The sequence below is a fragment of the Podarcis melisellensis genome (genome assembly GCF_964234715.1).
Source record: "Podarcis melisellensis genome assembly, chromosome: 6".
Lineage (NCBI taxonomy): Eukaryota > Metazoa > Chordata > Lepidosauria > Squamata > Lacertidae > Podarcis > Podarcis melisellensis.
Window position 1 is genome coordinate 99007068 of NC_138538.1, and position 19168 is coordinate 99026235.

A 19168-nucleotide genomic window follows, 5' to 3' on the forward strand; every position below is an offset into this window, starting at 1 on the left:
TAAATGCACTTTTAACTTTCTGCTTTGGGAGTTTGAAGTGATCATGTTGCTAGTTAGATGGATTTACCATTTAAACAACCAATGATGCAGCAGTAACTTTAAAATTTCCTGCAGTGAACCACAATAAAGGCAGCATATTTCATCCATGCTTTTTTGAAAGCATATTATTCCTACCCTATCATGATCTGACATTTGTCACATTTATCTCTTTGTAGTCTGGCAAATGAATTTTAATGCCAACGCCTTTGTAATCCTCTTTGTTGCACATTCACCTAAAGATAAGCAGGAGCTATAGCTGTAGCAGCAGTAGAACTGGCAAAAGGAAAGGGTGGCCCTTGACCCTTACTTGTAAAAATAAGGGAAAGGTTCCATTTAGGGTTTCCTTTCCTCCCTTCAGTAGGATTGCTTAAGTTCAAGTCAGAGACAGTAATTTCCACAATCCAAGTATTGGGCCCGGTCTTATTCAACATCTTTATCAACAACTTGGATGATGGACTCAAGGGCATCCTGATCAAATTTGCAGATGACACCAAACTGGGAGGGGTGGCTAACACCCCAGAGGACAGGATCACACTTCAAAACGACCTTGGACAGATTAGAGAACTGGGCCAAAACCAACAAGATGAATTTTAACAGGGAGAAATGTAAAGTATTGCACTTGGGCAAAAAAAAATGAGATGCACAAATACAAGATGGGTGACACCTGGCTTGAGAGCAGTACATGTGAAAAGGATCTAGGAGTCTTGGTTGACCACAAACTTGACATGAGCCAACAGTGTGACATGGCAGCTAAAAAAGCCAATGCAATTCTGGGCTGCATTAATAGGAGTATAGCATCTAGATCAAGGGAAGTAATAGTGCCACTGTATTCTGCTCTGGTCAGACCTCACCTGGAGTACTGTGTCCAGTTCTGGGCACCACAGTTCAAGAAGGACACTGACAAACTGGAACGTGTCCAGAGGAGGGCAACCAAAATGGTCAAAGGCCTGGAAACGATGCCTTATGAGGAACGGCTAAGGGAGCTGGGCATGTTTAGCCTGGAGAAAAGGAGGTTAAGGGGTGATATGATAACCACGTTCAAATATATAAAAGGATGTCACATAGAAGAGGGAGAAAGGTTGTTTTCTGCTGCTCCAGAGAAGCGGACACGGAGCAATGGTTCCAAACTACAAGAAAGAAGATTCCACCTAAACATTAGGAAGAACTTCCTAACAGTAAGAGCTGTTCAACAGTGGAATTTGCTGCCAAGGAGTGTGGTGGAGTCTCCTTCTTTGGAGGTCTTTAACCAGAGGCTTGACAGCCATATGTCAGGAGTGCTCTGATGGTGTTTCCTGCTTGGCAGGGGGTTGGACTCGATGGCCCTTGGGGTCTCTTCCAACTCTATGATTCTATATGGCTGCTGCAGTAGGAGATGGGGAGCCAAGATGCTCAAAGAACAAGAGTGGTGTCACCTTATTCTGTAAATATTAGAGCCTCATGTACAAAGAGAAGGTTTAGTTGTTTCTCAAGGGTCATTTTGTGACTACAGTTCAAAACATTGCTCTTTCAGTGCAGCAATAACACAGAACCTCTGCAGCAGAAGTGTCCCCTCAAAAAGAAAGTGTGAACTAGTAAATTATAAGTAAAATACATATAAATGTACTTAAATGTAAATAACATAGTAAATTGTGTATGTGTATTGTGTCATGGTTTAGGAATATTTGAGAAGCCCCTTGAATGTGTAGCTTGTGTAAGACGCTGTTGACTATCTTCACTGTAGGACATTTGTTGTCAAACAGTGAGCCTTGGCCATCTTTCCCGGAGTCCTCTTCCTCCTCCTCCTCCTGCTTGCTGCCTCCCAGTCTCCCCCTCTGCTCACTCCAGTTCTGTCACACTTTATGCCAAGGGTCCTCTCATGGGCTCAGGGCGAGGAAGAGCACAAGCACTGTTAAGTTGTGGGTGAACATATCAGACGACACAGCGATTCTTCAAACAGCTCTTGTTTATTCACAGGCCAGAACAGAACTGAACTGAAGGGTTCAGCTAGCCTGCTTATATAGAGCTCCACTAGAACGCAACAGTAATCATTTTCTGTAACTATCCAATCACTGAACGTCACTTTTGATCCCTTATTTGCATAACTATCTACAGTATCCCCCTGCTGGCCCAGGGTGAGAACTTTAGTACATAACAAGCACATCTGGGGGAAGCAGGAAGCTTGCCTTTGTTTGCTTGCTGCAGCATCCCTGACAACGGATTTGGGTGAGGAGGTTCCCAAGTGGCTGCCCTTGTCTGTTGTTGATGTGCAGGTATCTGGGGATTTATACTGTGATTCCTTCCCTGTGTGCCTTGCCCTTCCCCTTTCAGGTAGCATCTGAGGTAGCATCTGAGGCTTCTGTATGACGACTGCTTGCTACTGCTTTTTATCTGCTTAAAATCCCACCCCCCAAAAAACCCCAAATCCACCCCAGCTTCAGTAACAGTTCCTTAATTCTACACACAGGGTTTGAGAAATGCAAGCAAATAGCAAAGTAGCTTGATGGTGTGTGTGCCCAGAAGTGTAAGTTTGCCCCCTCCTGTGGGTTTGGGTTTTCCCTACTAAAAAACCCCACCAGCACCAACAACTTCCCTTCTTTTTTTGAGAGTCCCCCAGTTCTATGAGGAGAGATGTAAAAATAACTGTGAAAGTGAGGAGTGTCTTCTGTGTTTCCCTCTCCTTCTATCCCCAACACCCCTCTCCCCTCTTCTTCTCTACCTCTCCCCCCAGGCAAGGGGGACACAGCTGATGCAGTCCCTCAGAATTCCACCAGGGGTCTGAAGCCTCTTGCTGATTGGCTGCCAAGACAGCAGCCAGAGGTGGGTGGAGCATCACATTGGGCTATGATGGATGTCACCAGCTAATCAGTTTCAGCGCCTGAATGGAATTCTCCATGGGTGCAATTGTGGGATGTGTTACATCAGTACAATCAATTACAACATGCTTTACTTCCTAGAGTGGACAGAGACAGGGGGTGCGTAACTTCCTGTTCCTGCTCTAAGTGACTCAGCCTATGAGTATGACTCATGCTCTGCCCTGTTTGTTCCTTTTCGATTCAACTCATAGTTAAATCTAATCCATTTTGTTAGCACTTAGGCCCATGCTCACAAAGGATGTAAGCCACGTTATATGTTTGTAACCTGAAGCTTAAAGCCTGCCTTCTAGGATGTGTACTGTGAACAACTTGTAAGTAAACTTATTGTTATACTTTTAAATACAGACTTGTGAGTCTTTATTATATTTTAGGAAGGTGAAAAGGGGAGATTGGATTAGTCATTTTGTAGAGATTCAAACGAATCTACCAGCCAGCTTCTGTGAATATAGAGGGGATTTGTTCTGCTACGTCACTCACTAGCATGAGTGAAGGAAGGATAATACTTAACAAATATTTCGGGGCCACTAGGGGGTGCATTGGAAGATGGCCGACAATACCATCTCTCCGACCCACACGGGGTAATTAAGAGGCTGTTATGGGAGTAGGCCGCCTCCCTTGTTGCCCCAAGGAAATGGGGAACACTGCCCTTGCCTGCTGTGCCCATAAATCACCCCCTAATTCAAAAGAAGGGGGTGAGGGCCCTAGGCAGAATGCCCCCGTGTGGACCTCGGCTCTCCTGGACGCTGTCTCTGATCGCGCACTAGTTGCAGCAATTTGGAATAATTAATTACAAAAGAAGCAAATGCACATTTTTCAAGTGAAGAAGGGGAGTGAAGTCTGCTAATTTAAGTGACCTCTGCGAAAGAAGACGATGGGCTGGAGAAACAGGAATATTTTACGATGAAGATACACCAAAGGCGGGGTATGTTGACAACGGGGCTGAATGGGGGGGGGAAACCTTTTTTACTTTCCTTCTATGTGATTTACAAGAACCCCTCCTCATTAGAACCGTCGGTTGAACTGACCCAAGCAGGATGATTAAGGTCTGTGTGGAGATAAACTTTAACCAAAAATATGCTTTATGGAGACCGAGAAGCAATAAGAGCTTTTGGGAATGGTGCAGCAATTAATTTGGAGTCGCCATCTTGCCAAAGGATTTATAGCCGGGAGGAAGAATGGACTTGGTTTTCAGACTGCATTCCTAGTGAATCTCCTCAGAGGTTTTGAGAAAGGAGGCAGATTGGTGAAGATTAATGACGCTAAGACTGTTTTGATGTATGGAAGTGATGTTATATGGAAAACGACTGGATATGGCTACTGGATAAAAAATATATATATCCACACAGGATTACAAACTGTTCTAACCAGCTTGCGGAGACTATCAGAGGTCACAAAGAGAAAGGAAAAATATATGAAAATAACAAGAGATGTGGAAAAATAATAAGAAAGGACTGGATTATGTGAACATCATAAGGTCAGATTTGTAGACATTAAAACAGCAGTAAGAAGCAAGAAGTTGATTGGATCCCCTTCGGAACTTGAAATATGGGTACCCCCAACAAAAAATTTAAATTCGGCTGTGTAATTTGGAATTTATGTAATTTGGTTTGATTTGATGTGATTGGTCGGTTAATAAAAAATTATTCTTAAAAAAAAAATACTTAACAAATATTTCCTTCCCTATTATCCTAAACATCCCCACAGCAATGGCTAGTATCCATTCCATCTGGGATTCCAAAGAAGATTCCAAAGGGTCTGCTCAAGAGCCTCCAGGGCAGCAAATACAAGCACATCATGCCTCCCCCGCTTCCAAAGATGAGCTGCAGCAAACCTCTTCAAATCAATATTTTATTACTGAGACACAATCATCATCATGGACAGCAGAGTCTAAAAGCAGGGCTAGGCTTTGGGCAGGAATTCATTTCCAAGAAACTCGGTGTTAAAATTAGGAAAAAAGATTCTGGTCTCCACCTCAAAGTATGTTTCCATTTATACAGAGCAGGAAATCTCCCAGTTATCTAGCATGATGCTTCTTTTGAAAGCCTTCATAATAAGCTAGCTTGCTACATGTTTGGGGTGGGGGGGAGGCACATTGCAGCTATTATGATTTGTGAAACTGCTGGAATCCACAGCCAATTCCATCCTTCCAGCCCTAAAAAGAAGGCAAAGAGAATACTGTGAGCAAAATGGATCTAAGCCATCAGGGCTACAAAAGCAATCCTGGGTCTATCAAGAAGAAGCTTTAATAACAGGAATTTACCTGAACTTCATTTGAAGGTGTGGCTTTCAGCCCCTCCACGGCCAAACCCTGAAAGGAAACCAGACAAATCAATACTAGTGGCATTTTCCACACCCGGTTATCTAGCCATGAAAAGAGCCACCCAAGATGAGGCTCTGAATGGGCCTAGGCCAGGACTTTTTAAAGATAATGACAATTCCCTCTGTTGTAGCCTCCCAGACATACACAGAAAAGGGGTTTTTCCCTCAAGGGACAAGATTAGTTCTTCATCCATAGTTATCCAGGGATCTGAAAAGTCATATTAATTTAATGAAAGGACAGTACATCTCTAGTTTGGTGGACCATGATCACCAAGCAGCTTGCTTCATCAGTCCCTGCCACATGGAAAGGCAGTTCTTTCAATATACTCCTCCAAAGGGTACATTTGGCTATTTGGCTCTTCTGCGGCAATTAGCCCTCAAACAGAGACTGAAGATCATCTCCCAGACCCACTTGTGAATGGGTGCAGAAATCCTAGTTTGGGGATTTGGGGCTACGTCCACACCCTTTTGCCATTGGTACCAGCTATGTCAGATTACAGGAATTGTTGAAGCCATTAAAAAAACAGATTCTTCCTGGTGTTTCTCAGAAAAACATATCAAATAAAAAAGCATATCAAATAATCTTATTTTACTGTTTTAACAATGTAAAATGTATCATTTACAACTTAGAATGTAAAAGGCAAGAAGAATTCACATGCAATTTACCTGTATGCTCGTTTCATAGACTTGGTGCGGAAATATATATTGCATCTGAGTGTTCAATATAATAATTTATTCTCTAATACTGTAGATTGTCTTGCATTATTTTTTTTAAATAAAAGCATTTAATGTTGGGACCCACCCTAGTTTTGTAAATAGTTTAAACATATAGCTGCATACTTTGTACCAGACCAAATACTCTCATTTTATCTGAATGGAAATCGTAAAAATATCAATAAGCATTTACAATATGTTGTTTTTTTCCAGTGTCTCCCCATGTCTTCAGAATCATCTAACTGCACAGATGGTGCGAAGAGATGGAAAATGGAGCCTCGGACGTGTTGCAAAGGTGCTTGGGTGGGAATTGGATTAGGAAGCTCCAAGGCAATCTTCAAAATGTGATAGTAAAGTCTGTCACCATATGGCTGCCACACATTAATGTACAACAGCAAACAGCAGAGGCACTTAATGTGCAGCCCGGCCAGCATCCGGTTTATAACTACTTGACAGAGAGAGTTCTGCCTCCTGTGAGCCAGAGAGACTCCAATATACACGGGGATACTCTGGCATGTGATCCTATTTCCATAAGATGAAATCTTTGGAGCAACAAGTACTTGTCTGGAGGAATCTTACCTTTTGGTCCAAACAAGGCAGCATAGCAAGGGTGGTTGCAATAAGGCTTCCCATCGTGCTGCAGAGAGAATACAAACATCTCAGAGGAAGCAGGGTAGACGGGACAGTTGATGGAAGGATTGTAGCATGTATGGACGATGGGACAGACCCAGAGCCACCAACCAATTCCTGCTGGAGGCTAAGAAGGCAGAGCATCACTTGCCTGTCTGTTCTTGGGGCAAAAGCCAGGCCTGCTGCTCAGAGCAGCTGCCTGCAGCTCTGTTTGCCCCGCCAGAGGAGTGGAGTCCACAAATAATGGCAAAGCAGGGGTGGCCAATTTTGACAAACCGTTGTGACAGTCCCCTCACAAACAGACAAACCCAATCCCCACAAGAGTCTCTCCTTTCCAAAACCCCAAACCAACCCCTCCAAAAACTCCCACTCCACATTCCCCCACCTACCTAGCAATATGTCCTCTGACTCCCTTTAAAACACACACACACACACACACACACAGAGAGAGAGAGAGAGAGAGAGAGAGAGAGAGAGAGAGAGAGCGCTTCAGTTCCCCCACCCAGGAAGAAACCCAAACTCACTCATTCCACAGCTCACAATAAACTCTCACAAAGATACCATGGTAACACAACACACCCGCACCCACTCAGGAAGAATGCACAAAGCATTCAAACAGGCACCCCGCCCCTCGCCAGGCAGCCCCAGCTCCCTTTCCCCATGCGCTCCCCTCTTCCTGTTCTCAAAAGAGGCTGCTGGGCTGGGTGTGCTGCAAAGCAACGTTCCAGCTGCACCACCCTCTTCCTTTGCTGCTCAGCTTCTGCACAGAGAGAAGGGAACAGGATGGCTGGTAATGGGACTAGTAATGGGACTCTCTCCCCCCCCCGCCCCCAAAGTTAAACTAAAGAAAATAAATTGTAACTCTGTAAGAATCAGGAGGGGCCGCACACAGAGTTGGGCAATCCAAGTGGCAAATCATTGCAGTCAATGCTTTGCTCCTTCCATGAACGTGAGAAACGGCACTGCAAACCAGGGATTTGTTTGTTAGCTGGTGGTTACCGTGGTGTGAAAACCAGCCACCCTGGCAGCACAAAGACAACCTGCAGCCAACTAATCTGAACAATAAGGCTGTCTGTCATCCGGCATTCCTTCTGAATTATTTCCCTCTTCTACTTGAGGGAGGGGGAGCATACATTCACTCCTGAAAGGTGGGAGACCAGTTAATAAGCTGCCAAAAGAAATGTTTTTGTGATCCTCTTTTCCTCCTGCTCATATGTATGTGCAAGGGAAACAATGGGAACCCCAATAATTTAACTGGAGGGAAACAACAACCCACCAATAAATTGGGTAAACCATAGGTCCTGTGTAGAACTTTAAAAAGGGGACATCTTCATGCACAGGTAGCTTTTAGAAATAAATATAATTGATGATATCATATATTGTTCTCCCCAATGAGACATGTGAAAAACAGTAAGAAACAGAAATCATTGACTAAAGTCCATTTCACATAGATATTCTGCAAGTATCTTAAAATATCCTTGGGAGATAAAGATGGCATATAAACGTAATAAATAATAAGACGAAGAAGCCAGTGGCTTTAGTTAGCAGGCTATCTGCACAAACTGTCAGAGCAAGCACACATCACAATTCTGCTTCTGTTGCTCAACCCACTTTAGAGGCACATGCATATGTTTGCAGCAAATTATTCAGATGCATCACGTCAGAAAAAGCCACATGCACATATGCAGTTACTCTGCAAACTGGCTCCACCTGGATGTTTGTCATGCAGGTAAGAAGCAGCCACCTCAAACCTCGAATTACCTCTGCATGGCCACCTGCAGTCAGGGTCTTGCTGCATTTTTCGCACTTCAAGCACGGCCGATGCCAGTCTTTTCCCAGGGAAGTGACTTTCTCAGCTACCGTGGCAGGGACACAAACAAGAAATGGTGGTAATAATAATAATAATAATAATAATAATAATAATAATAATAATTTATTTATTTATACCCCACCTATCTGGCTGAGTTTCCCCAGCCACTCAAGGCGGTTTTCAATCAAGTATTAAAAACAATACAGCATTAAATATTAAAAACTTCCCTAAACAGGGCTGCCTTCAGATGTCTTTTAAAGAGAAGATAGCTGCTTATTTCCTTCACATCTGAAGGGAGGGCGTTCCACAGGGCAGGCGCTACTACCGAGAATGCCCTCTGCCTGGTTCCCTGTAACCTCACTTCTCGCAATGAGGGAACCGCCAGAAGGCCCTCGGTGCTGGACCTCAGTGTCCGGGCTGAACTATGGGGGTGGAGACGCTCCTTCAGGTATACAGGACCAAGGCAGTTTAGGGCTTTAAAGGTCAGCACCAACATTTTTAATTGTGCTTGGAAACGTACTGGGAGCCAATGCAGATCTCTCAGGACTGGCGTTATGTGGTCCCAGCGGCCACTCCCAGTCACCAGTCTAGCTGCCGCAGTTTCTGGGTCACCTTCAAAGGTAGCCCCACATACAGCGCATTGCAGTAGTCCAAGCGGGAGATAACTAGAGCATGCACCACTGTGGCAAGACAGTCCGCAGGCAGGTAGGGTCTCAGCCTGCGTACCAGGTGGAGCTGGTAGACAGCTGCCCTGGACACAGAATTGACCTGCGCCCCCATGGACAGCTGTGAGTCCAAAATGAGTCCCAGGCTGTGCACCTGGTACTTCAGGTGCACAGTTACCACATTCAGGACCAGGGAGTCCCCCACACCTGCTCGCCCCATCACCCAAAAACAGTACTTCCGTTTTGTCAGGATTCAACCTCAATCCGTTATCCACCATCCATCCTCCAACTGCCTCCAGACACACAGGACCTTCACCGCCTTCACTGGTTCCAATTTGAAAGAGCGATAGAGCTGGGTATCATCCGCATACTGATGAACACCCAGCCCAAACCCCCTGATGATCTCTCCCAGCGGCTTCATATAGATGTTAAAAAGCATGGGGGAGAGGACAGAACCCTGAGGCACCCCACAAGTGAGAGCCCAGTATACAAGCACTCAGTGTTAGTGGCTCCTTACAGCAGGGTTACAGTCACCAAAATGGAATGACTAGTTGCCATTTGGGGGGCAGACGTCTCGAAAGCCATATTTTTCCATACAACATTTCAGTTCCTGAAATTCATTCTAATTGTGCAGATAAAATAGTACGGATAGAATTCTACAGGATGTGTTGCTGGTGTGTGAAAACAATCAAGATCCAAGGATCTCCAGACATGCACCTCCAGTTGGGGGAGACATCAGGTGCCATCCTGGCATCTTCACCTGGTTGCAAGTGGCCAAAAGCCAGGTGCAAAATGTGCTTGGCGCCTGGCAAATTTTGAATGCTGCAAGCCCCAAACCAAGAACTTGGGAATTTGCTGCGACACGTTTGTCCAAATAGATCACCTACTTGTTCAGCTTCTGAGGGACTGCAGGCTGACAGCCTCTCCTGCCGCAAGTATCATTTGAACTCACTTGCCACATCAGCTCAGTCAAACACATAGATTTCAACCACCACCAGTACAATCTATCTGCTTCCCCTCCTAGTCCTATTTACAACTACTGCAGCTCACAAATAATTTCCAAGGGACAAGGCTTAGATTTTTCACAGCAACATTGTTTAGCTTTATGTTCACACTTAAAGATGCGCTACATCCATTGTTCCAAGCACTACCCAATTTCAAACATGCCTTGAGGTGCTCCTGCAAGTTCATTTCCTTTTGCAGCAGTGTAATAGCTTTGCTGCTTCAGAATACTGTGGCCCTGCTCTTTGTCATTTAGAAATCTAAGAGCAAAAGTCTCCAGATCACAAACCACAAATTAAAGGAAAAACTCAACAAAATCAGGCAAATATCCACTGCATGCAGAAAGAGAAGACTTTGCTGGACACACTTCAAAAAATAAAGTTTTTTTAAAAGGCTAAAACACTGCTGTTTACAATTTATAAGGGCTGGGAGATTTAAAGGGCTTTGCAAGTACATTTTGAAGCAAGAGCTACATTGCTGGATTTCTGTTGATCAGGCCCTGCATTAACACCTTAAGCAAATAGGTAAGAAAATGCCAAAAGCAGCACAGGATGAAAGGTGATATGAGCCAACTCAAGTCAGTGGCATCAAGCCAGCTCCATCTACAGAAAACTTCTAGCTACTTCCCCATGAACTGGAGCTATCAATGTCAAAGGCAATCATTTCCTGTTAACCATTTCCTGTTCAACAGCACCTACTACATGAAAAGAAAAGTGACATGAACAAAGTGTTATGGTTTTTCTAAATACAGCAGTGGCAGGATGCATATCTGACTTGAAGCCTCACTCATCTAAGGAGGAAGCTGCCTGTGGAAGTGTGCCCTGGCCTCTGCACATGCTCAGAGCTCCCCTTCCCATATTGTAAGACTCCAGGGCTGAGCTCTGCTGCAGATCAGACATAACTGCACATATAGTTGGATTTGTACATTTTGTCCTCAAATGTACACAGGAGCTCTGAAATTGATTACCGTGTCTTAGAGGTGAACACAGTGTCTGCTTGGCAGTCCAGACTCCCTCAGATGATGCTTGAACACTAATTCTCTGGGTCCCATACAAACTTGTAACACAAATACTGTACACCTTTTCCCTATTTGAAAAAAGGAGGCTTAATTGGTGTTCTTTAGCTTTTAAGATTCATTTGTTTAATCTTTTTATGGTTCTGGCTGCCTGTTTTGTATTTCCAGCTGTGTAAACCAATATGCTGTGACTGTATGTTCATTCCACATGACTGTTGTATCACTTAGACATTGTTCCTTTTTAAATACGTGTGTGTGTGCGAAAAGCAAGAATATTTTACATAATCATTCACAATCATAAACGTACATACACATAAATATTGATCTGTACATGAACATATGAATCCAAGTTATTGGCAGCCCTATATCCATTATACAGGGGTACCTCGGGTTAAGTACTTAATTCGTTCCGGGGGTCCGTTATTAACCTGAAACTGTTCTTAACCTGAAGCACCACTTTAGCTAATGGGGCCTCCTGCTGCTGCCGCGCCGCCGGAGCACAATTTCTGTTCTCATCCTGAAGCAAAGTTCTTAACCTGAAGCACTATTTCTGGGTTAGCGGAGTCTGTAACCTGAAGCGTATGTAACCTGAGGTACCACTGTACTCAATTCTATTTTGGGGGCTGTCAGAACTCACTTAGCCATTTCCTCTCTAATTGTTTTGTAATGACACATCATCACAGTTAGTTCTATGACCTCTAATTCCCCCCAAACTTTCCTGATTAGTTCAGTTTTTGGTCTTCTGTTCTGTTGTTTCTACGATCAGTATCCTTGCAATGGATTGGTATTTGCAAAATCTGTATTTTATGTTTTTAATGCTCTTGTCGGTGTGTAAAATTCAGCAAACGTAAAGATTTGTATGTGAAACATTTCCTTAAATATTTCTATTACCATTTGCCAATATTACTGCTTTCTTACAAGGCTCCCCCCCAATAAAAATCACCTTTTGGTTCCTGTCAAATCCAACTCTTTCCCTCTCCTGATTTACAGATTTTTCCCCTCCAGTACCACTGAACTGCCATTTTTATGTAATTTTATTTATAAGATATGGCAATTGAAAAATTAGAGCCCCTCTGAAACAAAAACTGGATTTTTTGTTCAACTAGTTTTCAAAATTATTCCCTTGGAATTTCTCTATTTGTATTGTAATTCAATTTCATCATATAATTATGGATTATTTACCTATATTTAATAAAAAATAATTTAAGTATCTTGGATAACATTTGAGATATCTTTCAGTTTGTTTGACTCAGTCTTCTCCTTCCAAATTTCCTAATTGTCAGCCTGTTCGGAAAAGTCCCAATTTGCAAATACTGAGTGGGTCTACCTTCAGTTTTGCTTATACTTGTTCAGTGGTCTGGAAATCTTTCCAATCTTGAAAGATTTTCTATTTATTTTCTTTCCATATCTGGAAATTTCCCAATTGTCCTTTTAGATCGAACTGTTCATATGTTCTAGTAGAGAAGTCAATGGGGAGAGTTTGAGGAATAAGAACAGTTCATATTGATGCCAAATTTTTATACATGCTTATTACATGTGACTCCCCTCTGTAAGATGTTTGCCTATCTTCTTACTTGTCCATAGTGATACTTAATATCGGGGTGCCAACTCACCCTCAGGATTGTGGGTATCCCCTGCTGCAAGGTGGACGTGCGACGTCACACAGGGAGGGGCTCGGACGCAGAGGCACAGGCTCCCCCAAAGGCCGCCTCACTGGCTGGATGCAGAGGGCGAAGTTGAACTTTCTCTCCTATGGTCTATTCTATTCCCTCATCTGGTACCACTGCATCATCCATGCTGGACCAGACCTGCTGCACCAACATGGCAACTTATGTCTGGAAGTCCCCATCCTCTCATCTTGTTTTCTCCAGGTTCCTTCCTACTCATTTTCCTCTATCCTATGGCTCCCCCCCCCCCAACTTAGCGCTATTTCATTGGGCCTGCATTGCAAACAGGGCTGTCGGGAGCAGATTCCTTGACAATACAGTCTTGGTTCTTCCCAGTTTTCTGGGTCTGCCAGACAACAGGCTTGGCCAAGCCTTCGAACTTGGCTCTTCTGTGCCTTCGCCACACCGCGGAGCAGCCCACGTCGTCGTCGCAAAGAGCCCGAGCCTGCGGATCTCCGTGTCGCCATCACTGTTGCCGCCGAGGGGCTGGGCGTCGAGGAATCCCCGGGAGCGCGGGCTCCGAGGCTGCTCGGCTCCCGCAAATCTGGACAGAGCTGTCCCGGTCCTGCAATTGGACCCCCGTTTCTCCCCGGGGAAGCCGGTTGCCCAGTTGCCCAGCCCGTCCCGTCCAGACGCGCATTTGCCCGACCCTCCCGCCTCCGCTGCGCCCGCCGCCAGGACCGCAGGCAGCTCGGCCCAAGCGACCCTCGGGGGGGGGGCTCCCTTTTGGCCCAGCCTCGCCCGCGCGGCAAGCGGCGGGTCCCCGAAGCAGGGCTGCCCGCGCGAGAGACGCGCCCCGGATCCAGGGCAAGAGAGCCTCCCGCCACCCCGTCTAGGCGCCCCGACGGGCAGTCTTACCGAAGTACACCTCCTTCTGGCACTTGGGGCACTTGGGCATGGCGGCGTCGAGCACTCGGTCTCCCCGACGGAGGCGGCGGTGGCAGCTACGAGCGGAGAGCCCTTGCACTGCCTGCTCGCTGCTGGCGGAGAGGATCCTGCCTGGCCTGGGCGCCTCCGGCCCCGCCCGCCCGCCGGGCCGCACCCTCGAAGCGACGCCTCGCCCTTTCCTCGCCGCGAGGAAGCGTCCCGCCCGAAGCCGACGGCCCTTGGCTTCAACGCAAGCGAAGCTCCTCCAAGTTCGCAGCAGCCTGCATTAAACAGGCACCAGCCTTTTGAACTCGGCGGGCTCAGAAATGACCTGGCTACCAACCAGTGTAGTTGTTTAACGGAAATACCCGAAATACCCAGGTAGTTAGAATTCAGTTGTTTCCAAAGGCGGCCCCTTAGCGATTACCAGAGATGGAGATATGGGGCTAAGCTCTCTCTCTGACCAGTAATGAATACAGAAAGACAGGAGCTGTTTTATCCCACGTCAGCTTATCAGTCCATCTAGCTCAGTGTTGTTCACACTGACCGGCAGCAGCTCTCCAGGATTGGAGGCAGGGTTCTCTCCCACCAGCCCTACCTGAAGATGCCATGGGGGACTGGACCCGGAACCTTCTGCATGCCGAGCAGCTGCTGTACCACTGAATAGGGCAATTCCCCAGTGGCAAGCTGATAGAAGGCATTCTATGTCCAGAGTCCCTATGCACCCCTAGTGACATACCTGGGTCTAGGTATACACACGCACCCCGATGGTGAACTTGCTCCTTTAAGGGGGTACAGCTCCATCCAACACTGGCTGGACTACCAACCTGAACGCATGAACCCATCTTGCCTGAATTGAGTTTCACTTTATTGGCTCTCATTCAGTGCATTAATGTGCTCAAGCACTGATTCAGCACTTCCCTATCTCATCTGAATCAGAGCATTATTGCTCTCCTTTGAACCCTTCTGTCTGAATCAGTAATATGTCATTGGCTGGCACAGGAACAAGTTGAGGCTAAGGAAGGAGAGTGGGACTCTTGCCTCCATTGCCATATGTATGTTAATAGAACAGCTACACTGCTGGTTGTTCTTACATGCTGAAGTAACCCAGCATAAAACAGATTTTGGGTGGAATTCCTGTAACTTCAGCTCAGCATTTTTGTCTTACCTTGTCTCCACAAAAAGAAAAGTTAGAGCTTCGTCCTTTGAGTGTTGGAGTTCCTTCCCATAATAGCTGCTTGGCTCCCATGAAGCATCCTGCGGGGGCAGCTGGTTGCCCTCAATCTGATGGACACAAGCTCTGCTCAATTTTACCACTAGTATTAAATACATCTTTATATACAGTCACCACCAGCTGAACTATTTTCTCCCCTCCCAGCAGCCTGATGAGGGCTAAAGTAGACATGCTGTCATGAGATGAATGACAGGATCTTGTGTTCTGTTTGTGTATCATAGATGTGGCCCATCAAATTTAGTTGAGGTGTGCACCCATGGATGGATCAATTTATGTCAATGAGAGAAGGGAGAAAATAGCAAGACAAACAAATAAGGACAAGGAAGAGGTAAAGAGACAAAAAGTTAGCAAACAACCAAGAGTTGTTGGGAAGTCAAAACAGGAGATTTTTCCTGCAGAGAAAAATACTTGTGCCAAGTTGGCCAGAGGCAGAGCAAATCTGAAAGGCTGGTGGCTGAATGACTGTTCCTCTTTGCTTGCACACCACAAAGTAGTAGCCCCTCATCCTCACAGAGGATGGCCAGAGGAGCTCAGTGGAAGACACAGCCATGAAATAGAAACAGACCGGAGCTGGAATGGATCTATGCCTTGTGGACGAGGGAGTTCCTCAGCATCCTTTTTATTCTGTCTGCACCTCTCTGCTTCCCTAGATCCTTTTTTTTAAATTAGTGTGTGCCGCCCCCCGCCCCCCGCTGCACACACCTATGGTGTGTGTGCTTTCCTGAAGGCAGTATCTGCATGTGGGGCATTTATCACATGGAGACGGGTTCATTAGAGCAGTCAGGGCTCAGCTGTATCAAGTGAAATGGCAAGCATTTTTATGGAAACAAAAAGTTCGTCCGAAAACCTCAAAGCTATATTCTTCCTTTCCTGTACCATGCATCCTTCCACATGTTATTGCAGAGAGAGCCTTGGATACTTTTCTTTCAGTTTCCTGCTCTCTGGCCAGTCAACTCTCTGCTCTCTGCATAGCCAAGCTCAATCCAAAACAATGGCTGAGATCAAGAGGCTCCACCCATCTGTCTTCACGTAGGGCAATAAAGTACGACCACATATTACACGGTATTAAACTTCTTTGGATCCAGGCAAGGCTTCCTGTGCACAGTTCTGGTTAACTCCCCTAAAAAGGGGCATTGTGGGAGTTGGAAAGTGTTCAGAAAAGGGCATTGAAAATCATCAAGGGAGCCGCTCCCCTATGAAGTTCGTTCGCAGCATTTGGGACTTTTTAGTATAGATAAAAGGTGCCCAAGAAGTGACATGATAGAAGTTTATACAAGTATGCAAGGCATGGAGAAAGTGGATAGAGAATTTTTCTCTATAACAGTAAAACTCATGGACATCCAATGAAGCTGAATGTTCAGAGATTCAGGGCAGATAAAAGAAAGGGCTTCTTCACACAGTGCAGGGTTAAAACTGGAATTCGCTCCCACAGGAGGCAGGGAGGCTAAATTAATTTCTTAACCCTAGCTAAGTTTCTATTTTCCCCACACATACTAAGTTTTGTTTTTCTTTTAGAAAAGCACTTGAACAGCGACAGAGGCGCCAGCTCAAAAGGGCGATGGCGACGCCTTGCGTGATGTCAGGACATTGGGCAGAGCTGAATGCAGCGGTGGCAGCTGGCAGCGTAGCAGCGTGGGTTCAATGGCTGGCAGCTGTTCCTCCTCCTCTTGCTGCTGCTGCTGCCACACTGTCAGGGGCTGCTCTGACCCTCCTTCCCCACCCACTGATTTCTTTGGACATGAGGAGGGGCAAAAAGGGCTCTGTCCCCAGTGGTTGGTGCCCCTGAACAGAGCAATTATACAATGCACATGAAAGTTTATACCCAGAACAAACTTAGTTGGTCTCTAAGGTGCTACTGGACATTTTTTTATTTTTTGTTTCTACCCAGGTAAAATTCAGAGTTTGAGTTTAACTTCGTGAGCAACTGTGTTACTTTCTGCTGGCCATCAAAGCAAAATTCCCTTAGCAGACTGGCTTGTCAGACAGTTAAGTGCAGCACAGAATCAGGATTCCTTGTACACGAAGCAGCATTCCAGAAGTACATCTGCTGGTTCTTGGGAACGCCTTATCTTTTGTTAGCCCCCCATAGTGGAGACAGTCAAAAGCACTGGGGGAGTCCTCGACTGACTAGTCCTAATTTTGACATGCACTCCCTACTTCTTTTATAAAGGGAAAGAAAACTATTCAGCAAAGGAAGATTCAAAAGCCAGGTGGAAGGGAATCGGCCTGGATTTTACAAACCGATGAACTAATCAGTGATCTGTTTTAATTTCTCTATAGGTTTTATGGTATTATTCTTGTAAACAGCTTTGTTTTTTGCGGTATACACATATATTTATAAAATATATAACTAAATGTTGCACAGGTGACATGTAGGCTGTATCTGCCAGTATTTGAAAGCTGAAACTCAAATTTCTTGCTTGAGTATTAGAAGCTGTGCAGCAACCAACCTTTTGTTTGGAGTCTGTTTCTGGTCTTTTATGCAATCACAGCGTGAGCATGAGGTTGTTGTGATCCTAAGCTCTCCCAGAAGCAAAGCAGAAAGAAAAACAATGTCACTGGAAACAAAAGCTACATGGCAACAGGTACCGGTAACTCCCACAGCAAACAGGTAACTCCCACCTCCACCACAATCAACATTCACCAAGTTATTCCCCATAATGCTGTCATATGAACTGTGTAGGTTTGCAAATGACACCAACTTATTTAGGATGGTGAAAACTCATATGAACTATGAATAGCTCTTCTAACTGAGTAAATGGACAACAAAACAACAAAGAAACAAACTTTTTTTAATTGAGGGGGTTCTTTTGTGTATTTTTCATTGATTACCTTCCATTTTTTGTGAATGTGCATATATTTTTTACAACTGTTTATGTTTTAAATGCTATGGGGTGACAGAGAGAAGATGGAACTGCTCAACACCTGTGTTGCTTCTGCCTTCACTCCAAAGGAAAGCAATGCCCAACCTGGTGATAAGAGAACAAAAGGTGTAAGGAGGGAGCTGCAGCCCAAGAAAGGAAAAGAGGTGCTACTTTAAAGGAATTCAGATCTCCAGGGCCTGATGAGCTGTAAGCAAGGGTTCTAAAGAAGCTTGCAGATGGAATCTCAGAACCTCTGTCTATAACCTTTGAGAATTTTAGGACAAGTGAGGTCCCTGTAGACTGGAGGCAGACAATGTCCCTATCTTCAAAAGCAGGGTGGAGGCGGGGAGACCTAGGTAACTACCAACCAGTCAGCTTGACTTTGGTGTCTGGAAAGATAGTTCAACAGTTGGTCTGTGAGCACTTAGAAAAAGATGCTGTGATTACTAAGACCCAACATGGGTTTCTCAAAAATAAGTCATGCCAGATGAATATCATTTCTTTTTTTTGATGGAGTTACAAGCTTCATAGGTATCTTGATTTCACTAAGGCAGGGGTCTGCAACCTTTAAGACAAAAAGAGCCACTTGGATCAGTTTCCGAAGGAAAAAAAACTGGGAGTCGCAAAACTCGTCATTATAAAAATAACTTTTTTGTCACTTTTTTTTATTATTTCTTTGACCCCTCAGAATTACTCCTCCTCATAGAAATAAACGTTAAATTAACAAGTTACCTTTTTTGTGTGTGTGTGTTCTTCACTCCCCTTCAAAACAGTGACCAGCATACATGCCCCTTACAATGTAGCGGGCGGGCGGGAAGGTGACATCGGGGCGGTGCGTGACTAACGCACGCACTGCCCCCATGCGACGTCACAGCCAGTACAGCGCCCGCCGCAGTGGGGAATGTCGGGGCGCACAATGCGCCTCTTCCCCTCGCTAGTATCCACCCCGGAGCCGCGGCAAAGGTGTAAAAGAGCCACATGCGGCTCCGGAGCCGCGGGTTGCAGACCCCTGCACTAAGGCTTTTGGTAAAGTCCCTCATGATAAAGGGACTGCTGAAATTTGGGTTGCACAAGGTAACTACTAGGTGAATTTGTAGCTGTTTGACTGATCAAACCCACTAATGCTCACTAACAGTTCCTCTTCATCCTTGGAAAAAGTGACACATGGAGAGCCGCAAGGTTCTATCCTGGGCCCATTTTTGTTTATAAATGACATGGATGAAAGAATTGAGAGGATGCTCTTTCAATCTGCAGATAACACCCATCTGGGACGGGTAGCTAGTGCTGCAGAAGACAGAATCAGGATTCAAGATGATCTTAACAGATAGGAGAACTCGTCAAAAACTAACAGGAATTTCAATAGGGACAAATGGCAGGTTCTGCACTTAGAAAGCATATAAGACGGAAGACAACTAGCTGGCCAGTAGTTCATGTGAAAAGGATCTACAGATTTTAGTGGACCACAGGCTTAACATGAGTCAACAATATGG

At 45.2% G+C, this 19168-nt stretch overlaps 1 protein-coding gene and 1 long non-coding RNA gene across 2 annotated transcripts; one reads left to right on the top strand and one right to left on the bottom strand.

The window, feature by feature from the left end:
• The first annotated feature begins 1395 nt into the window (after positions 1 to 1395).
• LOC309372041 lies at positions 1396 to 6292 on the top strand. The gene is made up of 2 exons (XR_014169391.1): positions 1396 to 3202; positions 6138 to 6292. It is a non-coding gene; the product is annotated as an uncharacterized lncRNA (long non-coding RNA).
• CRIP1 (cysteine rich protein 1) lies at positions 4726 to 13737 on the bottom strand. The gene is made up of 5 exons (XM_081915229.1): positions 13572 to 13737; positions 8316 to 8410; positions 6504 to 6561; positions 5152 to 5199; positions 4726 to 5043 (listed from the first exon to the last, which is right to left on the bottom strand). The coding sequence occupies exons 1-4, from the start codon at positions 13609 to 13611 to the stop codon at positions 5159 to 5161; spliced, it is 234 nt and encodes a 77-aa protein (XP_081771355.1). The 5' UTR covers positions 13612 to 13737; the 3' UTR covers positions 4726 to 5043; positions 5152 to 5158.
• Positions 13738 to 19168: the final 5431 nt, after the last annotated feature.

Coding starts and splice junctions, on each gene's coding strand:
- CRIP1 (XM_081915229.1), bottom strand. CDS start 13,611: ATGCCCAAGTGCCCCAAGTGCCAGAAGGAGGTGTACTTCG. Junction 8,411..13,571: donor CCAGAAGGAGGTGTACTTCG/GTAAGACTGCCC, acceptor CTGCCACGGTAG/CTGAGAAAGTCACTTCCCTG. Junction 5,200..6,503: donor TGCCTTGTTTGGACCAAAAG/GTAAGATTCCTC, acceptor GTTTCCTTTCAG/GGTTTGGCCGTGGAGGGGCT.